At 46.9% G+C, this 25644-nt stretch overlaps 1 protein-coding gene across 3 annotated transcripts in view; it reads right to left on the bottom strand.

Moving 5' to 3' along the window:
- The window catches only part of SEC24D (SEC24 homolog D, COPII coat complex component), a 177895-nt gene extending 159312 nt beyond the window's left edge, over positions 1-18583 (bottom strand). The window contains exon 1 of one of the 3 annotated variants that reach the window (XM_073571857.1): positions 18429-18583. Coding sequence is in view for 1 of the 3 variants with exons in the window: in XM_073571856.1 (XP_073427957.1) it covers positions 2271-2329 (59 nt within the window). In the remaining 2 variants the exon portion in view is untranslated. Of the gene's footprint in view, positions 1-2270; positions 2377-18397 lie in introns of those variants that run through there. The other 2 variants (XM_073571858.1, XM_073571856.1) reach the window with 2 other exon arrangements.
- Between the last annotated feature and the right edge of the window lie 7061 nt (positions 18584-25644).

Raw genomic sequence — 25644 nt, 5'->3', positions numbered from 1 at the left:
GTTTGGGGTTTTTCTTATCTGGTGCACGTTAGCATTTAAGAAGGGGTTGTCAAGTAGAGAAAAACTCCTTTAAGTTGTGACTACTACATTACCACCTTAGGCCAGTTTCACACGTCCAGATAATCCGGTACCGGAGCTATCCGTGGATATGTGGTAACTCCGTGTGCCGCATCAGGACCACACGGAGGGCCGCCGGGAAGAAGCGGCTACAGTAAGCACTGTTCCCGGCGTCTGGTGCTGAATGCGGCTGTGATTCTTCTCTCCTGCTCTGCCGGCAACAGCGAGCAGGAGAGAATGAATGAAAAAAAGCGGACGTGGGGTCCCTCTCAGTTTGTAAACCAACCAGACGAAACTCACAGCTGGGGGCTGCAGCCCTCAGCTGTCAGCATCATCAAGGTTGGTTCTCAAGAATAGAGGGGTCCCCATGCTGTTTTTTTAATTATTTTTTTAAATAAATAAATAAAATAACTGCCGTGGGGTCCCCCCTATTTTTGACAACCAACCTGACTAAAGCTGACAGCTGAGGGTTGATATTCTCAGGCTGGTATGGGGCCATTGATATTGGCCCCCCCACAGCCTAAAAACAACAGCCCCCAGCTGCCCAGAAAAGGCGCATCTATTAGATGCGCCTATTCTGGAGCTTTGCCTGGTTCTTCCCACTTGCCCTGTAGCAGTGGCAAGTGGGGTAATAAGGGGTTAATGCCACCTTTCTATTTTAAGAACGTTACGTTCCCATGAGAAGCTTTTGATGAGTTACTGATATTGCAGATTTCCTGCTCCTATTTAGTAAATTGAGTTACTTGCACTTTTTTTCATTGCCTTTTTATAATACCTTTTTTTACGACTTATCTCGTTTTTGACGCTGAGGTGTTTGTCTCTTATTGGCATGTCATATCTTAAAGCTGCTTTGTTTTTTATATTTCTTGGTATTTGGCTTTGATAAAACTTTACATGAGGATTACGTGCATTTTTAAGAGCGTTTTTGGGGCGGAAACGCACTAAAATCACATAGGCATTTTTAGCTGTGGATTTTCCACATTTAATGCAAGTCTATGGGGAAAAATCTGCACATAAAACTCAGCGTACACGCAAGACAAATTGACATGTTGCGGATTTGAAACACGCACCACAGGTCAGTTTCCACTGAGTTAAAAAAAAAAAAAAAAAAAAGCACAGTTGGCAGGAGATTTCTATAAATACCATCCACATTGCTGGGACTGTAAGATGCTGCAGTTTTCATGCAGCAAAAATAAAAAGTGTCAAAAAACTCACCAAAAAAAAAAAAAAAAAAAATCGGCGTGGGCACACAGCCTAAAGGTCCGTTAACATAGAATTCATAATGGAAGTAACACTGTGCCGTATCAACAGCACAAGAGGCATCAGCGGTGCCTCGTTAACCTGTCAGGGTTCCATTAGGCCGGGGTCACACTAACCGACGCAAAACACGGTCAGTATTTTACATGCGTAATACGGATGACAGACCCCTAAATAGTGCTCCGTATGTCATCCGTAATCAAGGTGTGGTCACGTATTTTGCGCATGTCAGCATCCGTATGCAATCCGTATGGCATCCGTATGGCGAGATTTTCTCGCAGGCTTGCAAAATGGACATATAATGGAGCCCTATGACAGGGTTTATAACAGAAACCAAAGAATAGATATAGACACATAGAATGCATATATATATATATATATATATATATATATATATATACACGTACATGCACATGCATTCTATGTGTCTATATCTATTCTTTCGTTTCTTTATTAAACCTGTCAGTGTGAGTTTACTGTATCGTGCACTGAATTGCCGGCTTTTCTAAAAGACACCTGGTGCGTATTTCTCGTAAGTCACATAGACTTGCATTGGCGTACTACGGGCGTAGTACGCTGACAATCGCAGCATGCTGCGATTGGCACGGACCGTAGAATACAGATGAGAAATATACGGCTGGTGCGAGTGACCCCATAGAGAATCATTGGTCCGTGTCTAATGCGTGCTTTTAGCGCCTCTCACTCGGCCGTATTCCTCGTGTGACCCTGGCCTTAGGATTAAACTACCACTGCATGCTATGGACTGAGCCTCCAATAACATGTGAACAGTATCTTATGGAAAAAGTTTGTCTCACATGTCTACGGACTTGTTTCTGCGTCACATGGCAAATTTTGAGAAATTGGTGTAGTTTTCACAGACCCTTATAAATACATGCACCTTGAGATGCTATTGATAACTCTCCCCCATGCTGCCTTATTATTTAGGGTATGCTCACATGCTGCAACCAAATACAAGGCTGAAAGTCTGCTCTCCTGCGGAGGCCAATGCCTGCATGATTGTGATGCAAATTCCTGCCACAATCGACCATCCCAGTGGGCAGAGATTGTCTCCATTCAGCAGGCAGCTGTGTGACATTCCACCTTTGGATAGGAGTCACACTTAACGTATAAAAATATGGACCGTATATAATGGAGCCCAATGACAGGCTAAAACCCAAACAAAAGAATAAAGACACACACACATATAACACTTTATATATGTCTCTAATATATAAAGCTCAATGTGTATGTGTATGTTTGTATGTATATGTGTGTATGTCCGGGATTGGCATCTGCATCGTCGCAGCTACAGCCACAAAATTTTGCACAGTCACACGTCTGGACCCCGAGAGTGTCATAGGTTATGTTGTGAGGCGAAATTTTAACCCTGCGCGTTCCAATTCACCAAACAATTTTGCCTATTAGGCCGGGGTCACACTGGCGAGGAATACGGCCGAGTGAGAGGCGCTAAAAGCACGCATTAGACACGGACCAATGATTCTCTATGGGGTCCCTCGCACCAGCCGTATATTTCTCATCCGTATTCTACGCTCCGTGCCAATCGCAGCATGCTGCAATTGTCAGCGTACTACGGCCGTAATACGCCAATGCAAGTCTATGGGTGCGCAAAAAATACGGATTACACACAGGATAGGATTAAACACACGGCTCAGCAGTCAGTATCACACAGGATAGGATTAGACACACGGCTCAGCAGTCAGTATCACACAGGATAGGATTAGACACATGGCTCAGCAGTCAGTATCACACAGGATAGGATTAGATACACGGCTCAGCGGTCAGTATCACACAGGATAGGATTAGACATATGGCTCAGCAGTCAGTAACACACAGGATAGGATTAGATACACAGCTCAGCAGTCAGTATCACACAGCATAGGATTAGATACATGGCTCAGCAGTCAGTATCACACAGGATAGGATTAGATACACGGCTCAGCAGTATCACACAGGATATGATTAGATACACGGCTCAGCAGTCAGTATCACACAGGAGAGGATTAGATACATGGCTCAGCAGGCCGTGTCACACAGGATAGGATTAGACACACGGCTCAGCAGTCAGTATCACACAGGATAGGAATAGATACACGGCTCAGCAGTCAGTATCACACAGGATAGGATTAGACACATGGCTCAGCAGTCAGTATCACACAGGATAGGATTAGACACATGGCTCAGTAGTCAGTATCACACAGGATAGGATTAGACATATGGCTCAGCAGTCAGTATCACACAGGACAGGATTAGACATATGGCTCAGCAGTCAGTAACACACAGGATAGGATTAGATACACAGCTCAGAAGTCAGTATCACACAGCATAGGATTAGATACATGGCTCAGCAGTCAGTATCACACAGGATAGGATTAGATACACGGCTCAGCAGTCAGTATCACACAGGATAGGATTAGATACACAGCTCAGCAGTCAGTATCACACAGGATAGGAATAGATACACTGCTCAGCAGACGGTATCACACAGGATAGGATTAGACACACGGCTCAGCAGTCAGTATCACACAGGATAGGATTAGACACACGGCTCAGCAGTCAGTATCACACAGGATAGGATTAGATACACGGCTAAGCAGTCAGTATCACACAGGATAGGATTAGATACACAGCTCAGCAGTCAGTATCACACAGGATAGGAATAGATACACTGCTCAGCAGACGGTATCACACAGGATAGGATTAGACACACGGCTCAGCAGTCAGTATCACACAGGATAGGATTAGACACACGGCTCAGCAGTCAGTATCACACAGGATAGGATTAGATAAACGGCTCAGCAGTCAGTATCACACAGGATAGGAATAGATACACGGCTCAGCAGTCAGTATCACACAGGATAGGATTAGACACATGGCTCAGCAGTCAGTATCACACAGGATAGGATTAGACACATGGCTCAGCAGTCAGTATCACACAGGATAGGATTAGACACATGGCTCAGCAGTCAGTATCACACAGGATAGGATTAGACATATGGCTCAGCAGTCAGTATCACACAGGATAGGATTAGACATATGGCTCAGCAGTCAGTAACACACAGGATAGGATTAGATACACAGCTCAGCAGTCAGTATCACACAGCATAGGATTAGATACATGGCACAGCAGTCAGTATCACACAGGATAGGATTAGATACACAGCTCAGCAGTCAGTATCACACAGGATAGGAATAGATACACTGCTCAGCAGACGGTATCACACAGGATAGGATTAGACACACGGCTCAGCAGTCAGTATCACACAGGATAGGATTAGACACACGGCTCAGCAGTCAGTATCACACAGGATAGGATTAGATACACGGCTCAGCAGTCAGTATCACACAGGATAGGATTAGATACACAGCTCAGCAGTCAGTATCACACAGGATAGGAATAGATACACTGCTCAGCAGACGGTATCACACAGGATAGGATTAGACACACGGCTCAGCAGTCAGTATCACACAGGATAGGATTAGACACACGGCTCAGCAGTCAGTATCACACAGGATAGGATTAGATAAACGGCTCAGCAGTCAGTATCACACAGGATAGGAATAGATACACGGCTCAGCAGTCAGTATCACACAGGATAGGATTAGACACATGGCTCAGCAGTCAGTATCACACAGGATAGGATTAGACACATGGCTCAGCAGTCAGTATCACACAGGATAGGATTAGACACATGGCTCAGCAGTCAGTATCACACAGGATAGGATTAGACATATGGCTCAGCAGTCAGTATCACACAGGATAGGATTAGACATATGGCTCAGCAGTCAGTAACACACAGGATAGGATTAGATACACAGCTCAGCAGTCAGTATCACACAGCATAGGATTAGATACATGGCTCAGCAGTCAGTATCACACAGGATAGGATTAGATACACGGCTCAGCAGTCAGTATCACACAGGATAGGATTAGATACACAGCTCAGCAGTCAGTATCACACAGGATAGGAATAGATACACTGCTCAGCAGACGGTATCACACAGGATAGGATTAGATACACGGCTGAGCAGTCAGTAACACACGATAGGATTAGATACACAGCTCAGCAGAAAGTATCACACAGGAGAGGATTAGGTACACAGCTCAGCAGACATTATCACACAGGATAGGGTTAGATACACAGCTCAGAAACAGGATGTGCCAAAGGAGAGGACATTTTCATTACAAGAATTCCACTCATTCCATCTGATTTGTTTTTTGACTTTAAACGCCTCCAGTTTCCAGTTCAACTGCTATTTGCAATGTCCATTAAAAATGCTCAGGGACAGTCCTTGAAAGTAGTAGGGATCGATTTGCAATCTCCATGCTTTTCTCATGGTCAACTATACGCGATCTGTTCAAGAGTTGGAACTGCCAAAAATATGTTCATCTTTGCACCGAAAGGAAAAACCAAAAATGCTGTTTATCAAAAGGCTCTTGAATGAGTTGAAAATAAAATACTATCAATACTTGGGTAATAGTTTAGTTAATTTGTGTTGCAAATCTGTAGTGTTGAATATATGATGTGAAATGTTTTTATGTGCAATATAATCATTAGAATTTGTTATAACTAACCACAGTTGGTTACTATGCCAAGGCAGCGCCAGGCTCTTCAGCTAGTATATATATATATATATATATACACACACACACACACACACACACACATCTGCATGTCATTGAGACACACACACACACACACACACACACACACACACATATATGTATTATATATATATATATATATATATTTGTATTTCATAGAGTTCTACATAGCAGAATAGCCGTTAAATCAGTTGCCAGCTTCTGTGAAATCAATACAAAACTTGACATAAAATGACACATGGCTTACATACAGTAAACCATTTCATTTCATGTATTTTTTTATATGTCCCTGACTAATAATTAGATTAGGGTTTGTGTGTGAAATCTGCGATTGTCTCGGCCCATAAAATACGGCCGAGAAATATACGGCTGTTGGGAGCTGCCCCATAGAGAATCATTGGTCCGTGTTTAGTGCAATGTTTTTACGCCTCTCTCTCGTCCGTATTTCTCTCCAGTGTGACGCTGTTCTTAGAACTTATTCAGTTGTCCATGTTGCATGTATTATACGTGTTCTATCCGTGTTTTTTTTCATGGATACAACACGTACCGATTAATCTTGCTATTCACATGTCCCAACCCAAATGTGACAGCTTCAAATATTTCTATAAGGCTGTCATGTTTGAGTCGGGACAGCTGTGACCAGTTCGTGCAAGATTGTACCAGGATCCACGGACATCTGCATGATCCTTTATAATTGAAAGGTAACAGAAATAAGGAAGGCAGCAAAACTACTGCAGGCGCTTCAAATGCATCTGCAACAAGGAACTCTAGGGTACAACAGAAGAAAACGCTGATCCACATGACAAGTGATACAGAATTGTGAAACCCACAACTGGGATCCAAAATATCACTAGAAGCGGCGCCTCAAATTCCTCATTCCTCTCAGTCACATGGATGTTGCAAGAAGTTTACGCTCCACACAAACCTAAGGGGGTTACAATATCAGTTGTGTCCAACAGAGGATAGCAGATAAATGATATACCATATTTTTGGATTATAAGACACACTTTTTTTGCCCCCAAATTTAGGGGGAAAATGAGCGTGTATCTTATAATGCAGATATACCTTACCAATACCATTGTTGCACGCTGGGATGAGGGGGTGTCCGAGATCTCCATCTGCGCCGCCCTCCGGCAGCCATTTTCCCAGAGTCCACCGCATAGGAAACCATGGAACTGCAGGGGCTCTGGCCTTTCACAAAATGTCGGCAGAGCCCCAGCAGCACTGGAGACCCCCACAGCGCGACGCACATCGGAACACCCCCTCATCCCAGCCTGAGGCCTGCAGCATCAACTCACTCCTGCCTCCTCCTGCAGTGACTCTGGGACCTCGCTTCACCGCAGCCACCACCCCCGGTAAGCAATAAGACGCATGGATTATAAGAAGCACCACCATTTTATTAAAAAAAAATCCCATTCTTCTCCTCAAATTTTGGGGTTCGTCTTATAATAATCCGAAGCGTCTTATAATCCGAAAAATACGGTACATTGGAGTGCCCCTTTACAGGGGTTGTCAGGGAAAACTTGCTGATCGGTAGGTCTCTAACTGCTGGGGCCTGAACCAAGTGGCAGGATAAGGAATTTTTTATCCTTATAACTAAAAATGTTTGGAAGGTCTGACTCTTGACCGCCACTCCATTTAGTCTCTATATGGCGGCTGGAACCAGCTGAGCAAGATGTTCAGCAGCCCTATAGGCAATTAATGGGGCAGCGATTGAGCAAGTGGTGCGCTGACTCCCTATTCTAACAAGGTTAACGATGCCCCGTTCCGCCCCCCGGGCAATCATAAATTATCAACCCTCCCGTGGATAGGTGAGAACTTGTTTTCACTGGCCAACTCATTTAAGATACAATCCACTAAACATCCAAACAATATCTGCAATATAAATGCTGCACAAAACTTAGCAATGTGTAAAGGCTCATTTAGACGTCCGTGCAAATCAGTTCCCAGTGCACGGATTTGCCACGGCTCTCCTGACCGGAGTCTGACAGCCTCAGAGATACATGCTGCTGTCACGCTCCGGTCAGGAGAGCCGCTGCCAGTCACTGCAGTCTGAGCTTGGACCTATATGTCCGAATGCAAATTAAGTAGTATGCTGAAAACTGTTAAAACATGCAACCATTACCCCAGGTGTTATAGACCAACACCCCACCAAAAAAAAAGCTGAAGAGAGATGGATAAAAAGCTAAAATAGATAGATAGATAGATAGATAGATAGATAGATAAAGTGCCTTGCAAAAGTATTTGGCCCCCTGGAACTTTTCAACCTTTTCCCACATATCATGCTTCAAACATATAGATACCAAATGTAAATTTTTGGTGAAAAATCAACAACAAGTGGGACACAATTGTGAAGTTGAACGAAATTTATTGGTTATTTTAAATTTTTGTGGAAATTCAAAAACTTAAAAGTGGAGCGTGCAATATTATTCTGCCCTTTAACTTAATACTTTGTTGCGCCACCTTTTGCTGCGATTACACCTGCAAGTCGCTTGGGGTATGTCTCCATCAGAGACTGAAATTCTTGCCCAGTCTTCCTTGGCAAACAGCTCGAGCTCAGTGAGGTTTTATGGAGATCGTTTGTGAACAGCAGTTTTCAGCTCTTTTCACAGATTCTTGATTGGATTCCGGTCTGGACTTTGACTTGGCCATTCTAACACCTGGATACGTTTATTTGTGAACCATTCCATTGTAGATTTTGCTTTATGTTTGGGATCATTGTCTTGTTGAAAGACAAATCTCCGTCCCGGTCTCAGTTGTTTTGCAGACTCCAACAGGTTTTCTTCAAGAATGGTCCTGTATTTGGCTCCATCCATCTTCCCATCAATTTTAACCATCTTCCCTGTCCCTGCTGAAGCAGCCCCAAACCATGAAGCTGCCACCACCATGTATGACAGTGGGATGGTGTGTTCAGGGTGATGAGCCGTGTTGCCTTTGCGCCAAACATATCGTTTGGCATTGTTGCCAAAATGATCAATTTTGGTTTCATCTGACCAGAGCACCTTCTTCCACATGTTTGGTGTGTATCCCAGGTGGCTTGTTGCAAACTTTAAATGACATATTTTATGGATATCTTTGAGAAATGGCTTTCTTCTTGTCACTCTTCCATAAAGGCCAGATTTGTGCAGTGTATGACTGATTGTTGTCCTATGGACAGACTGTCTCACCTCAGCTGTAAATCTCTGCAGTTCATCCAGAGTGATCATGGGCCTCTTGGCTGCATCTCTGATCAGTCTTCTCCTTGTTTGAGATGAAAGTTTAGAGGGACGGCCGGGTCTTGGTAGATTTGCAGTGTTATGATACTCCTTCCATTTCAATATGATCGCTTGCAGTGCTCCTTGGGATGTTTAAAGTTTTGGAAATCATTTTGTATCCATATCCGGGTTTAAACTTCTCCACAACAGTATCACGGACCTGTCTGTTGTGTTCCTTGGTCTTCATGATGCTCTCTGTGCTTCAAACAGAGCCCTGAGACTATCACAGAGCAGGTGGATTATATTTATCATCATTAGTCATTTAGGACAACATTGGATCATTCAGAGATCCACAATGATCTTCTGGAGTGAGTTTTCTGCACTGAAAGTAAAGGGGACGAATAATATTGCACACCCCACTTTTCAGTTTTTGAATTTCCACAAAATTTTAAAATAACCAATAAATTTTGTTCAACTTCACAATTGTGTTCCACTTGTTGCTGATTCTTCACCAAAGATTTACATTTGGTATCTTTATGTTTGAAGCATGATATGTGGGAAAAGGTTGAAAAGTTCCAGGGAGCTGAATACTTTCGCAAGGCACTGTACATAGATAGATACATAGATAGATAGAGTTGAAACCAGAAGTTTCCATACACTATATAAAAAGACACATATGCATGATTTTCTCAATAACTGTCACAAAATCAGACTAATCCTTTCCCATTTTAGGTCAATTAGGATTACCATAATTATCAATATTTGCCAAATGCCAGAATAATAAGAGAGAATGTTTTAAGGCATTTTTATTACTTACTGCAAAGTAAAAAGTTTACATACATTTCATTAGTATTTGGTACCATCGCCCTTAAACTGATTGACTGGGGCCAAACGTTTGGGCTATCCTTCTACAAGCTTCTCACAATAGTTGGTCGGAATTTGGGCCCATTCCAGGTTTGTAGGTCGCCTTGTTCGCACCTGCCTTTTCAGCTTTGCCCATAATTTTTCAATAGGATTGAAATCAGGGCTTTGTGATGGCCACTCCAAAACATTGACTTTGCTATCCTTAAGCCACTTTGTTACCATTTTGGTAATATGCTTCAGGTCAATGTCCATTTGGAAGACCTACACTGCTTAAAAAAATAAAGGGAACAATCAAATAACACATCCTAGAGCTGAATGAATTAAATATTCTTATTGAATACTTTGTTCTGTGCAAAGTTGAATGTGCTGACAACAAAATCACACAAAAATTAACAATGGAAATCTAATTTATTAACCAATGGAGGCCTGGATTTAGAGTCATCCACAAAATTAAAGTGGAATGTAATGCCCTTAAAACATGTCAAAATGATGCTCAGTATTGTGTGTGGCCTCTACATGCCTGTATGACCTCCCTACTGTACGCCTGGGCATGCTCCTGATGAGGCGGCGGATGGTCTCCTGAGGGATCTCCTCCCAGACCTGGACTAAAGCACCCGCCAACTCCTGGTCAGTCTGTGCTGCAACATGACGTTGGTGGATGGAGCAGGACATGATGTCCCAGATGTGCTCAATCGGATTCAGGTCTGGGGAACAGGCAGGCCAATCCATAGCTTCAATGCCTTCATCTTGCAGGAACTGCTGACAAACTCCAGCCACATGAGGTCTGGCATTAAGAGGAACCCAGGGCCATCCGCACCAGCATATGGTCTCACAAGGGGTCTGAGGATCTCATCTTGGTACCTAATAGCAGTCAGGCTACCTCTGGCGAGCACATGGAGGGCTGTGCGGCCCTCCAAAGAAATGCCATCCCACACCATTACTGACCCACTGCCAAACCGGTCATGCTGAAGGATGTTGCAGGCTTCATCTGTGAAGAGCACAGGGCGCCAGTGGCGAATTTTCCAATCCTGGTGTTCTGTGGCAAATGCCAAGCGTCCTGAACGGTGTTGGGCTGTGAGCACAACCACATCTGTGGACGTCGGGCCCTCATACTGTACCATCCTCATGGAGTCGGTTTCTACTGTAACCGTTTGCGCAGACACATGCACATTTGTGGCCTGCTGGAGGTCATTTTTCAGGGCTCTGGCAGTGCTCCTCCTGTTCCTCCTTGCACAAAGGCGGAGGTAGCGGTCCTGCTGCTGGGTTGTTGCCCTCTGAACTTCTTCTGGTGTACTGGCTTGTCTCCTGGTAGTGCCTCCAGCCTCTGGACACTACGCTGACTGACACAGGAAACCTTCTTGCCACAGCTCAGATTGATGTGCCATCCTGGATGAGCTGCACTACCTGAGCCACTTGTGTGGGTTGTAGAGTCCTTCTCATGCTACCACAAGTGTGAAAGCACAACCAACATTCAAAAGTGACCAAAACATCAGCCAGAAAGCATTGGTACTGACATGTGGTCCCCACCTGCCGAACCACTCCTTCATTGAGTGTGTCTTGATAATCGCCAATAATTTCCATCTGATGTCTATTCCATTTGCACAACGGTTGTAAATCACTTAGCACCAAACTTCACGCCCCCTGAAGAGAACGAAACGCGCGTCGGGGTGAAGGATGTGGCATAAGGCTCCACACATGTAAGCATTTGTCTTTTACTTATTGGTTTGGCTATGTGCTTTGAGCATTTGGGGATAAGATTTATTGTGTTCCAAAGGATTTGTACCTATTTATTAAGCTATGGCTATTGTCGGGCTGAGTGCAATATTCACGGTGGTAGACTAATAATTAACCCCTAGCCACAAGCATTTAAAGGGCCAGTAATTTGGACTGCATTTTTATATTCATGTGTTGATGTAGCCTATAGCCTCTTTTTGTCCCACCACTGAGGGTTTCTTTGCTTGATTGCTATTATTGTTGTTGTTAGTAAAACTATTATTGTTGTTGTCAGTAAAACTTTTCCACAGTGAAATAAAATTAATTTAACCTCTTCGCGACCGCCCACAGTAGATAAACGTTGGCGCTTGCTGGGCTTTGTGCCAGGCAGCGATCTTGTCACACAGTAACGCTGCTTCACCTCTGCTCATCTGTCAGTGTGAGATCAGAGGAGAAGTGGCGTTACTATGTGCCAGGCAGCGATCTTGTCATATAGTAATGCTGCTTCTCCTCTGATCATCTGCCAGTGTGAGATCAGAGGAGAAGTGGCGTTACTATGAGTCAAAAATACAAAAAATAAAAAACACAAAAATAAAAAAAAAAGTAAAGAAAAAAAAAGCAGGTAGGCAGGCTAGGGCTAGGGTTAGGGCTAGGGTTAGGGTTAGGGCTAGGGTTAGGGTTAGGGCTAGAGTTAGGGGTGTGTTGGGGTTAGGGTTGGAATTCGAATTGGGGGTTTCCACTGTTTAGGTACATCAGGGGCTCTGTAAATGCAACATGACGCCTGCAGACCATTCCATCAAAGTCTGCATTCCAGAACGTCACTACTTCCCTTCCGAGCCCCACCGTGTGCCCAAACAGTGGTCCCCCCCCACATGTGGGGTACCAGCGTACTCAGGACAAATTGGACAACAACTCTTAGGGTCCAATTTCTCCTGTTACCCTTGTGAAAATAAAAATTGGGAGCTAAAAGATCATTTTTGTGGAAAAAAAAATATTTTTTTATTTTCACGGCTCTACATTATACACTTTAGTGAAACACTTGGGGGTTCAAAGTGCTCACCACACATCTAGATAAGTTCCTTGGGGGGGTCTAGTTTCCAAAAAGGGGTCACTTGTGGAGGATTTCCACTGTTTAGGCACATCAGGGGCTCTGCAAACGCGACATGACACCCGCAGACCATTCCATCAATGTCTGCATTCCAAAACGTCACTACTTCCCTTCCGATCCCCACCGTGTGCCCAAACAGTAGTTTTCTTCCACATATGGGGTACCAGTGTACTCAGGACAAATTGGACAACAACTTTTGGGGTCCAATTTCTCCTGTTACCCTTGTGAAAATAAAAAATTGGGGGCTAAAAGATCATGTTTGTGGAACAAAAATGATTTTTTTATTTTCACGGCTCTACATTATACACTTTAGTGAAACACTTGGGGGTTCAAAGTGCTCACCACACATCTAGATAAGTTCCTTGGGGGGTCTAGTTTCCAAAAAGGGGTCACTTGTGGAGGATTTCCACTGTTTAGGCACATCGGGGGCTCTGCAAACGCGACATGACACCCGCAGACCATTCCATCAATGTCTGCATTCCAAAACGTCACTACTTCCCTTCCGATCCCCACCGTGTGCCCTAACAGTAGTTTTCTTCCACATATGGGGTACCAGTGTACTCAGGACAAATTGGACAACAACTTTTGGGGTCCAATTTCTCCTGTTACCCTTGTGAAAATAAAAAATTGGGGGCTAAAAGATCATGTTTGTGGAACAAAAATGATTTTTTATTTTCATGGCTCTACGTTATAAACTTCTGTGAAGCACTTGGGGGTTCAAAGTGCTCACGACACATCTAGATAAGTTCTTTAAGGGGTCTAGTTTCCAAAATGGGGTCACTTGTGGGGGTTTCCACTGATTAGGCACATTAGGGGCTCTCCAAATGCGACATGGCGTCCTCTCTCAATTCCAGCCAATTCTGCATTGAAAAAGTCAAACGGCACTCCTTCCTTTCTGAGCTCTGCCGTGTGCTCAAACAGTGGTTTAGCCCCACATACGGGGTATCGGCGTATTTGGGAGAAATTGCACAAATAATTTTGTGGTTCATTTTCTGTTTTTACACTTGTGAAAATAAAAAAAATGGTTCTGAAGTAAAATGTTTGTGAAAAAAAGTTAAATGTTTATTTTTTCCTTCCACATTCCATTCATTCATGTGAAGCACCTGAAGGGTTAATACACTTCTTGAATGTGGTTTTGAGTACATTGAGAGGTGCAGTTTTTAGAATGGTGTCACTTTTGGGTATTTTCTGTCATATTGACCCCCCAAACTCACTTCAAATGTGAGGTGGTCCCTAAAAAAAAGGTGTTGTAAATTTTGCTGTAAAAATGAGAAATCGCTGGTCAACTTTTAACCCTTATAACTTCCTAAAAAAAAAAAAATTATGTTTCCAAAATTGTGCAGATGTAAAGTAGACATGTGGGAAATGTTATTTATTAACTATTTTGTGCGATATCACACTCTGATTTAAGGGCATAAAAATTAAAAGTTTGAAAATTGCAAAATTTTCAAAATTTTTGCCAAATTTCGATTTTTTTAACATATAAGCACAGTTCATATCTAAGAAATTTTACCACTATCCTGAAGTACAATATGTCACGAGAAAACAATGTCAGAATCAGCAGGATCCGTTGAAGCGTTCTAGAGTTATGGCCTCATAAAGTGACACTGGTCAGAATTGAAAAAATTGGCCTGGTCACGAAGGCAAAAACAGGCTCAGGCGCGAAAGGGTTAATATTTTCCTTATATTTGTGCTATTTCTGTTCTTTATTTAACTTTATGGAACGGATGGGTTTTATATCATTGCATGAGGCACATTGATAATTGTTGGATCAATTTTTGCTGATTATAATTAAACTTTTGACTTTGCAGCAAGTAATAAAAATGCCTTAAAACATTCTTAGCTCATTATTGTCATTTGGCAAATATTGATTATTATGGTATTCCTACTTGAATTAAAACGGGAAAGGCTTATTCTGATTTCATGTCAGATATGGAGAAAAAGATGCAGATGTGTCTTTTTATATAGTGTATGTAAACTTCTGAGGTCAACTGTAGATGTATATAATAGATAGATGGACCGAGACAGAAAAATGGGAAGCAGCACCTCAAAGGTTACTTAAAGAGTAAGGCAGACTTTTGTTGGGCCCACATGGCGTGGAGAGGTTTCGGCTCCCAAGAGCTTTTACCCAGGAGCCGAAACGATGCCACGCCATGTGGGCCAAACAAAGTCCACCTTAGGGCTCATACTCACATGCGAGAAACTCAGACGAGTCTCGCATGTCAATACCTGTCACTGACGCTGGCACTTAGATCAGAAAGTTCAGCTACATGTATTTCTATGCAGCTGAGCGCTCCGATCCAAATGCCGGCGGCAATGCCGGGTATTGACGTGCGAGATTTGTCTGAGTTTCTCGCATGTGAGGATGAGCCCTTAGGGTATGCGTTCATGGTCCGAAATCCCTGAGCTTTGGAAGCAGCGGATACCCCACTCCGCCCAAAGCGCCGCCCCCTGTTGTACGTGCAGTGAGTATCTCCGCAAGATAAATAGACACGCTGCGGTCTATAAAGACGCGCTGCATGTGTGTATACGAGGGTCTGCCACCTGTGTCTTTGTATGCGTAGTGGAGATGGGATTTCATAAAATCCACTTCACTCTGCTGTAACATCTGGCCTCTGTGGCTGTATGCAGCATTCAATCCACAGCAAATACAGAAGGAATACGCCCCGTGGAATCATACCCTTACTCTTTAAGTAACCTTTGAGGTGCTATTTCCCATTTTTCTGTCTCTATAAAGCTGGCAAGTATACTGATTTTTTGCTGGGAGAATTGTGCACCCATTTATTTGGAAACTGTGCTGTTCCATTTGTTATAAATAGATAGATATAACAGATAGATATGGGATAGATAGATAGATAGATAGATAGATAGATAGATAGATAGATAGATAGATAGATAGATATAGATAGATAGATATGGGATAGATAGATATGTGATAGATAGATAGATAGATAGATAGATAGATAGATAGATAGATAGATACAGTTGTGGCCAAAAGTATTGACACCCCTGCAATTCTGTCAGATAATACTTAGTTTCTTCCTGAAAATGATTGCAAACACTAATTCTTTGGTATTAGTATCTTCATTTAATTTGTCTTAAATGAAAAAACACAAAAAGAATTGTCCTAAAGCCAAATTGGATATAATTCCACACCAAACATAAAAAAGAGGGTGGACAAAAGTATTGGCACTGTTTGAAAAATCATGTGATGCTTCTCTAATTTGTGTAATTAACAGCACCTGTAACTTACCTGTGGCACCTAACAGGTGTTGGCAATAACTAAATCACACTTGCAGCCAGTTGACATGGATTAAAGTTGACTCAACCTCTGTCCTGTGTCCTTGTGTGTACCACACTGAGCATGGAGAAAAGAAAGAAGACCAAAGAACTGTCTGAGGACTTGAGAAACTAAATTGTGAGGAAGCATGAGCAATCTCAAGGCTACAAGTCCATCTCCAAAGACCTGAATGTTCCTGTGTCTACCGTGCGCAGTGTCATCAAGAAGTTTAAAGCCCATGGCACTGTGGCTAACCTCCCTAGATATGGACGGAAAAGAAAAATTGACAAGAGATTTCAACGCAAGATTGTGAGGATGTTGGATAAAGAACCTCGACTAACATCCAAACAAGTTCAAGCTGCCCTGCAGTCCGAGGGTACAACAGTGTCAACCCGTACTATCCGTCGGCGTCTGAATGAAAAGGAACTGTATGGTAGGAGACCCAGGCAGACCCCACTTCTTACCCCAAGACATAAAAAAGCCAGGCTGGAGTTTGCCAAAACTTACCTGAAAAAGCCTAAAACGTTTTGGAAGAATGTTCTCTGGTCAGATAAGACAAAAGTAGAGCTTTTTGGGCAAAGGCATCAACATAGAATTTACAGGAGAAAAAAAGAGGCATTCAAAGAAAAAAACACGGTCCCTACAGTCAAACATGGCGGAGGTTCCCTGATGTTTTGGGGTTACTTTGCTGCCTCTGGCACTGGACTGCTTGACCGTGTGCATGGCATTATGAAGTCTGAAGACTACCAACAAATTTTGCAGCATAATATAGGGCCCAGTGTGAGAAAGCTGGGTCTCCCTCAGAGGTCATGGGTCTTCCAGCAGGACAATAACCCAAAACACACTTCAAAAAGCACTAGAAAATGGTTTGAGAGAAAGCACTGGAGACTTCTAAGGTGGCCAGCAATGAGTCCAGACCTGAATCCCATAGAACAACTGTGGAGAGATCTAAAAATGGCAGTTTGGAGAAGGCACCCTTCTAATATCAGGGACCTGGAGCAGTTTGCCAAAGAAGAATGGTCTAAAATTCCAGCAGAGCATTGTAAGAAACTCATTGATGGTTACCGGAAGCGGTTGGTCGCAGTTATTTTGGCTAAAGGTTGTGCAACCAAGTATTAGGCTGAGGGTGCCAATACTTTTGTCTGGCCCATTTTTGGAGTTTTGTGTGAAATGATCAATGTTTTGCTTTTTGCTTCATTCTCTTTTGTGTTTTTTCATTTAAGACAAATTAAATGAAGATAATAATACCAAAGAATTTGTGTTTGCAATCATTTTCAGGAAGAAACTGAGTATTATCTGACAAAATTGCAGGGGTGTCAATACTTTTGGGAACAACTGTAGATAGATAGATATGGGATAGATAGATATGGGATGGATAGATAGATAGATAGATAGATATGGGATGGATAGATAGATAGATAGATAGATATGGGATAGATAGATATAGATAGATAGATATGAGATAGATATGAGATACATAGATAGATAGATAGATATGAGATAGATAGATAGATAGATAGATAGATAGATAGATAGATATGAGATACATAGATAGATAGATACATAGATAGATATGGGATAGATAGATAGATAGATATGGGATAGATAGATAGATATGGGATAGATAGATATGGGATAGATATGGGATAGATAGATAGATAGATAGATAGATAGATAGATATGGGATACATAGATAGATATGGGATAGATATGGGATAGATAGATAGATATATAGATATGGGATAGATATGAGATACATAGATAGATAGATAGATAGATATGGGATAGATATGAGATACATAGATAGATAGATAGATATGGGATACATAGATAGATAGATATGAGATAGATAGATAGAGAGATAGATAGATATGGGATACATAGATAGATATGGGATAGATATGAGATACATAGATAGATAGATAGATAGATAGATGGATAGATAGATACATAGATATGGGATAGATAGATAGATAGATAGATAGATAGATAGGGGTTAGGTAGGCAGCCGGATGACACAGGTGACGGCCGCCGGTCTCTGCTCGGTGCTGCCGGTCTCCGCCGCCGGCAGTAACTTCACTTCATGTCAGCACAGGCTCCGTATGTTTATCGCCAACAGCCGCCTCCCGTCACGTGTGACACAGGTTATGTCGCGATACAGTACGATAATGCCAGGGTGATACCTGTGCTCACTCTGACCCTTCTCCCATTACCACCAGGCATACAGGAGACTTCCATCCCACTGTGACACGTCTCCCTCACACCCCCGGTGACCCCCGCTGCCACCATATGAGCCTCACATAGTAGTGTGTGTGCCCGGTGAGTAGTTACCAGTCCTGGCAGTGACGTCCCCGCTGGTAGCCCGGTTCTAGTTGTGGAGAACTTGTAGCGGAGCCGGCAGTATAGGGAGGAGGGGAGCGCGCTCTGCCACGTCAGACAGCCACAGCTGGAGCGACCGCGCGTCCCCGCCTGCCTCTCTGCCTGACAGGAGCGCGCCGCCATGTTCCCCTGCGCTGTGTCGGGAGCGCGCCGCCATGTTCTCCTGCGCTGTGTCGGGAGCGCGCCGCCATGTTCCCCTGCGCTGTGTCGGGAGCGCGCCGCCATGTTTCCCTACGCTGTGTCGGGAGCGCGCCGCCATGTTTCCCTACGCTGTGTCGGGAGCGCGCCGCCATGTTTCCCTACGCTGTGTCGGGAGCGCGCCGCCATGTTTCCCTACGCTGTGTCGGGAGCGCGCCGCCATGTTCCCCTGCGCTGTGTCGGGAGCGCGCCGCCATGTTTCTCTACGCTGTGTCGGGAGCGCGCCCACGTCACCTGAGAGGATGCGCGAGTAGCGGTGTCGTGGCGGCTCATTTGTGGAGAGCGCCGGGCTGTGGAGGCAGGAGAGAGAGAAGCCGGTTCTCCCGCGCTCCTAAGATGCTTTTTATAGTGAGAGGTTAACATAATGTGAATGGCGGTTGTAAATCCCTTTGCACCAAACTTTTTTCTAGCTTTCTCTGTGGACATAGCTGGATGAGGGCTGGTTTGGTGCTGACAAGTTGTAGCTTCATCATAAAATTGTAAAAACAGTCCTGATGCTCAGGTTCCCCTTATAGGGCGGTCAGTATGAGGGAAAAATGGGCAGTACGAGTGTGGCAGAACCAGAGTGTTTATATATTTATACATTTGTGTCGCCATTTTCTCTCATCTTTTCGTCTACGTGGCTGAGTGAGGACCTGATTTTTATGGGGCGAGCTCTAGTTTTTATGACCAACATTTTGATGACTTTTTAAACCATGTTGTCACTCCCTCTGTCATCCCATTGACATCTCCGCAGTGTGATCGCGGGGAGCTGATAGGTTGCCATGGCAGCCAGACAACTAAAAATGGCCTCCATGTCTGCCTCATACAGTAGCCAAACACAGGCTACTTCCCACAATTAGCTTTTGTATGTGTGGCGCCACAGAGGTACTGCACCTTCTAAGGTGTAGTGCCCCACCTCCTAGGTAAGTTGGGAGCTCCTTTCCACACCAACACTCGCACCCAGTGGCGGATTATAATGAGGTCAATTTGGGCAGTTGCCCCGGGCCCAGTGGGGTTAAGGGGCCCACAGCCCAGGCCAGTAAATTGCACCATTATAATCCGCCACCGCGCAGGGCCGGATTATAGGCAGGGCAGGCGGGGCTTCAGCCCCGGGGACCCCACCACAAGAGCTTCTAAGGGGGCCCCCACCACATTCCTGCTGGCTGCTGCAATGGCACTCCATCTTCTCCCCACCTAAAAGTGAGTGACCGTGGGGGCGGCATTATGTGCTCTGCTACCAGCAGCATCTACAAGTAGCGTGAACGCTGATGCTGCTGGTAGCGTGCAAAGGCTTGTGATGAGATCACAGGAGGTAAGGTGTCAGGGCCCCCGATCATGTGACCCCTGTCTCCTCCCCTCCTGTGACCTCATCACAGGTCCTGTGCGCACAGCACAGAGCACTGAGAGCAGCCATGTATGTGGAGTGCGGCTCTGCGGGTGGAGGTCGGTGCTGGAGGCTCCATTATTCTCTATGTGGAGTGCGGCTCTGCGGGTGGAGGTCGGTGCTGGAGGCTCCATTATTCTCTATGTGGAGTGCGGCTCTGCGGGTGGAGGTCTGTGCTGGAGACTCCATTATTCTCTATGTGGAGTGCGGCTCTGCGGGTGGAGGTAGGTGCTGGAGGCTCCATTATTCTCTATGTGGAGTGCGGTTCTGCGGGTGGAGGTCGGTGCTGGAGGCTCCATTATTCTCTATGTGGAGTGCGACTCTGCGGGTGGAGGTCGGTGCTGGAGGCTCCATTATTCTCTATGTGGAGTGCGGCTCTGCGGGTGGAGGTCGGTGCTGGAGGCTCCATTATTCTCTGTGGAGTGCGGCTCTGCGGGTGGAGGTCTGTGCTGGAGACTCCATTATTCTCTATGTGGAGTGCGGCTCTGCGGGTGGAGGTAGGTGCTGGAGGCTCCATTATTCTCTATGTGGAGTGCGGCTCTGCGGGTGGAGGTCGGTGCTGGAGGCTCCATTATTCTCTATGTGGAGTGCGGCTCTGCGGGTGGAGGTCGGTGCTGGAGGCTCCATTATTCTCTATGTGGAGTGCGGCTCTGCGGGTGGAGGTCGGTGCTGGAGGCCCCATTTTTCTCTATGTGGAGTGCGGCTCTGCGGGTGGAGGTCGGTGCCGGAGGCTCCATTATTCTCTATGTGGAGTGCGGCTCTGCGGGTGGAGGTCGGTGCCGGAGGCTCCATTATTCTCTATGTGGAGTGCGGCTCTGCGGGTGGAGGTCGGTGCCGGAGGCTCCATTATTCTCTATGTGGAGTGCGGCTCTGCGGGTGGAGGTCGGTGCTGGAGGCCCCATTATTCTCTATGTGGAGTGCGGCTCTGCGGGTGGAGGTCGGTGCTGGAGGCTCCATTATTCTCTATGTGGAGTGCGGGTGGAGGTCGGTGCTGGAGGCTCCATTATTCTCTATGTGGAGTGCGGCTCTGCGGGTGGAGGTCGGTGCTGGAGGCTCCATTATTCTCTATGTGGAGTGCGGCTCTGTGGGTGGAGGTCGGTGCTGGAGGCTCCATTATTCTCTATGTGGAGTGCGGCTCTGCGGGTGGAGGTCGGTGCTGGAGGCCCCATTATTCTCTATGTGGAGTGCGGCTCTGCGGGTGGAGGTCGGTGCTGGAGGCTCCATTATTCTCTATGTGGAGTGCGGCTCTGCGGGTGGAGGTCGGGGCTGGAGGCTCCATTATTCTCTATGTGGAGTGCGGCTCTGCGGGTGGAGGTCGGTGCTGGAGGCTCCATTATTCTCTATGTGGAGTGTGGCTCTGCGGGTGGAGGTCGGTGCTGGAGGCTCCATTATTCTCTATGTGGACTGCGGGTGGAGGTCGGTGCTGGAGGCTCCATTATTCTCTATGTGGAGTGCGGCTCTGCGGGTGGAGGTCGGTGCTGGAGGCTCCATTATTCTCTATGTGGAGTGCGGCTCTGCGGGTGGAGGTCGGTGCTGGAGGCTCCATTATTCTCTATGTGGAGTGCGGCTCTGCGGGTGGAGGTCTGTGCTGGAGACTCCATTATTCTCTATGTGGAGTGCGGCTCTGCGGGTGGAGGTAGGTGCTGGAGGCTCCATTATTCTCTATGTGGAGTGCGGTTCTGCGGGTGGAGGTCGGTGCTGGAGGCTCCATTATTCTCTATGTGGAGTGCGACTCTGCGGGTGGAGGTCGGTGCTGGAGGCTCCATTATTCTCTATGTGGAGTGCGGCTCTGCGGGTGGAGGTCGGTGCTGGAGGCCCCATTTTTCTCTATGTGGAGTGCGGCTCTGCGGGTGGAGGTCGGTGCCGGAGGCTCCATTATTCTCTATGTGGAGTGCGGCTCTGCGGGTGGAGGTCGGTGCCGGAGGCTCCATTATTCTCTATGTGGAGTGCGGCTCTGCGGGTGGAGGTCGGTGCCGGAGGCTCCATTATTCTCTATGTGGAGTGCGGCTCTGCGGGTGGAGGTCGGTGCCGGAGGCCCCATTATTCTCTATGTGGAGTGCGGCTCTGCGGGTGGAGGTCGGTGCTGGAGGCTCCATTATTCTCTATGTGGAGTGCGGGTGGAGGTCGGTGCTGGAGGCTCCATTATTCTCTATGTGGAGTGCGGCTCTGCGGGTGGAGGTCGGTGCTGGAGGCTCCATTATTCTCTATGTGGAGTGCGGCTCTGTGGGTGGAGGTTGGTGCTGGAGGCTCCATTATTCTCTATGTGGAGTGCGGCTCTGCGGGTGGAGGTCGGTGCTGGAGGCCCCATTATTCTCTATGTGGAGTGCGGCTCTGCGGGTGGAGGTCGGTGCTGGAGGCTCCATTATTCTCTATGTGGAGTGCGGCTCTGCGGGTGGAGGTCGGGGCTGGAGGCTCCATTATTCTCTATGTGGAGTGCGGCTCTGCGGGTGGAGGTCGGTGCTGGAGGCTCCATTATTCTCTATGTGGAGTGTGGCTCTGCGGGTGGAGGTCGGTGCTGGAGGCTCCATTATTCTCTATGTGGACTGCGGGTGGAGGTAGGTGCTGGAGGCTCCATTATTCTCTATGTGGAGTGCGGCTCTGCGGGTGGAGGTCGGTGCTGGAGGCTCCATTATTCTCTATGTGGAGTGTGGCTCTGCGGGTGGAGGTCGGTGCTGGAGGCTCCATTATTCTCTATGTGGACTGCGGGTGGAGGTCGGTGCTGGAGGCTCCATTATTCTCTATGTGGAGTGCGGCTCTGCGGGTGGAGGTCGGTGCTGGAGGCTCCATTATTCTCTATGTGGAGTGCGGCTCTGAGGGTGGAGGTCGGTGCTGGAGACTCCATTATTCTCTATGTGGAGTGCGGCTCTGAGGGTGGAGGTCGGTGCTGGAGGCTCCATTATTCTCTATGTGAAGTGCGGCTCTGCGGGTGGAGGTCGGTGCTGGAGGCTCCATTATTCTCTATGTGGAGTGCGGCTCTGCGGGTGGAGGTCGGTGCTGGAGGCTCCATTATTCTCTATGTGGAGTGCGGCTCTGCGGGTGGAGGTCGGTGCTGGAGGCTCCATTATTCTCTATGTGGAGTGCGGCTCTGTGGGTGGAGGTCGGTGCCGGAGGCTCCATTATTCTCTGTGTGGAGTGCGGCTCTGCGGGTGGAGGTCGGTGCCGGAGGCTCCATTATTCTCTATGTGGAGTGGGGCTCTGCGGGTGGAGGTCGGTGCTGGAGGCTCCATTATTCTCTATGTGGAGTGGGGCTCTGCGGGTGGAGGTCGGTGCTGGAGGCTCCATTATTCTCTATGTGGAGTGGGGCGCTGCGGGTGGAGGTCGGTGCTGGAGGCTCCATTATTCTCTATGTGGAGTGGGGCTCTGCAGGTGGAGGTCGGTGCTGGAGGCTCCATTATTCTCTATGTAGAGTGTGGCTCTGCGGGTGGAGGTCGGTGCTGGAGGCCCCATTATTCTCTATGTAGAGTGTGGCTCTACGATTCGTGACCCCCGTCACGTGACGAGGGGGGCCCACAGAGTCTGAACTGCCCCGGGCCCTGGCTACCCTTAATCCACCCCTGCTCGCACCCCACACAACAGGGTAGTTCTGCACAACCCAGGGTGGGATTCAGCCGGTTCTCCCCGGTTCGGTGGAACCGGTTGTTAAAAAAGCAGCCGATTCCCCGAACCGAGGAGATCCAGAGCCGCGATCCGGTACTTTGATGTTGCTGCCTGCAGGCAAGGAGCAGAGGAGGACTTTTGCTCTGCTTCCCGCCGGATACCGTGCATTGATACGTGCTCTGCTGCTCTGTCTGACTGACTACTGGACAGAGCACAGCACACCCCGGCGGCCCCCGCGCACTGATTCCTGCGGCGCAGTGCAGCTATTGGCGGGTAACTAGTCTGGAGCTCCCTGGAGGAGTCACCGCCGCTGCCCAGTCAATGTGAGCTGAGCCTGGACACTCGTCGTCTGTGTGTGGCCTGCCATTGCTGCCTGTGTGCCAGAATTTCTATCCCCGGCGGCCCGGTCACCGGCGGTGCAGCAGCGTGATTTGCTTTCTGTGCACTGTGCAGACCCGGAGGAGCAGGACGGGGCCTGGCCATCCAGGAGGCCTCAACCGCGGGATTACTTCAGTCTTTAGTTCAGCCTGTGTATGGTACAGGCCAACGCCAGGTCAGTTACTGTATGTGCTGTTTATTGGGGACCTGTACAGTGCTGCCTATTAGGGACCTGTGCCTGCCTACTAGGGACCTGTGCTGCCTATTGGGGACCTGTGCTTCCTATAGGGAACAATGCTGCCTATTGAGGATCTGTGCTGCCTATTGGGACCAATGCTGCCTATTGGGGACCTGTGCTGCCTATTATGGAACAATGCTGCCTATTGGGGACCTGTGCCTGCCTATTGGGGACCTGTGCCTGCCTATTGGGGACCTGTGCTGCCTATAGGGAACAATGCTGCCTATTGGGGTCCTGTGCTTCCTATTGGGGACCTGTGCTGCCTATAGGAAACAATGCTGATTATTGGGGACCTGTGCCTGCCTATTGGGGATATTTGCTGACTATAGGGAACAATGCTGCCTATTGTGGACCTGTGCTGCCTATTGGGGACCTGTGCTGCCTATTGGGGACCTGTGCTGCCTATAGGGAACAATGCTGCCTATAGGGAACAATGCTGCCTATTGGGGACCTGTGCCTGCCTATTGGGGACCTATGCTGCCTATTGGGGACCTGTGCTGCCTATTGGGACTTTTAATTACCGTTAGCACGCAGACAGACTGTCGTATGAATCAGAATGTAGTGCACAGCCTGGCCAGCTGGTCAGTCAAGTGAGACAGCTGCATAGAAATATATGCAGCTGTCACACTCGGGTCAGGAGAGCTGCTGGCCAGAAGGTTGCACTGTTCTGATCTCATTCAAATTTATTTTTTTTCAACTGTTTGACTGCGCCCCTAGGAAAAGGTGTGTGTAAATGGGTGTGGCTTAATAATGGGTGTGGCTTAAAAGTGGCTTAAAAATGTGTGCGTTTTCCTACACACAAACACAGAACCTGTTGTTAAAAATTTGAATCCCACCACTGTGCACAACCACATTGCGGCTCAGTGCTTAGAGAGCAGAGCACCTCTGGTGGTTCCCTGCAAGGAACACTGGATGTGCTGGGAGGTGGGTGGAGTTGAGATCCATATAAAAGATGGGGAAGGTTTAGAATTACAGATCAGTCTGGCGGGAGGTCAGGCGAGAGGACAGTCAGTCAGGAGAGTCTGAGGACGGGTCCGAGAGGAAGGAGATCCCTGGAAGAGGGAGAGAGGAAGGAGTGCTGCAGCTGCCTCGGTGACCTGAGCCAGCTGGCACGGGAAAGGAAAGAGGAGAAAGACATAGAACTGAAACCTAAGCTTCCGTAAGAGAGAAGGATCAGTACGGAATGAAGGAGTAGGAGAACAGAGAGGAGTTGTGGGTTGGAAGAGGAACCCTGCCTATAGGTTCTCAGCGCAAGGCCGGGGCCTTGTCCCCGAGGTTGTATGGACACTTATGGTTCTGCAGCAGACACCGGTGGAGTAGTTGGCTGTAAATGCACTACTCGCATCTAAGACTTGGGGCACAACAGCAACTGAATAGAGAGTCAGGACTCC

The sequence above is a fragment of the Dendrobates tinctorius genome, unplaced genomic scaffold, assembly GCF_039654945.1.
Source record: "Dendrobates tinctorius isolate UK_male_01 unplaced genomic scaffold, ASM3965494v1 ptg000030l, whole genome shotgun sequence".
Taxonomy (NCBI): Eukaryota; Metazoa; Chordata; class Amphibia; order Anura; family Dendrobatidae; genus Dendrobates; species Dendrobates tinctorius.
This window is presented reverse-complemented; position numbering and strand designations above follow the sequence as displayed.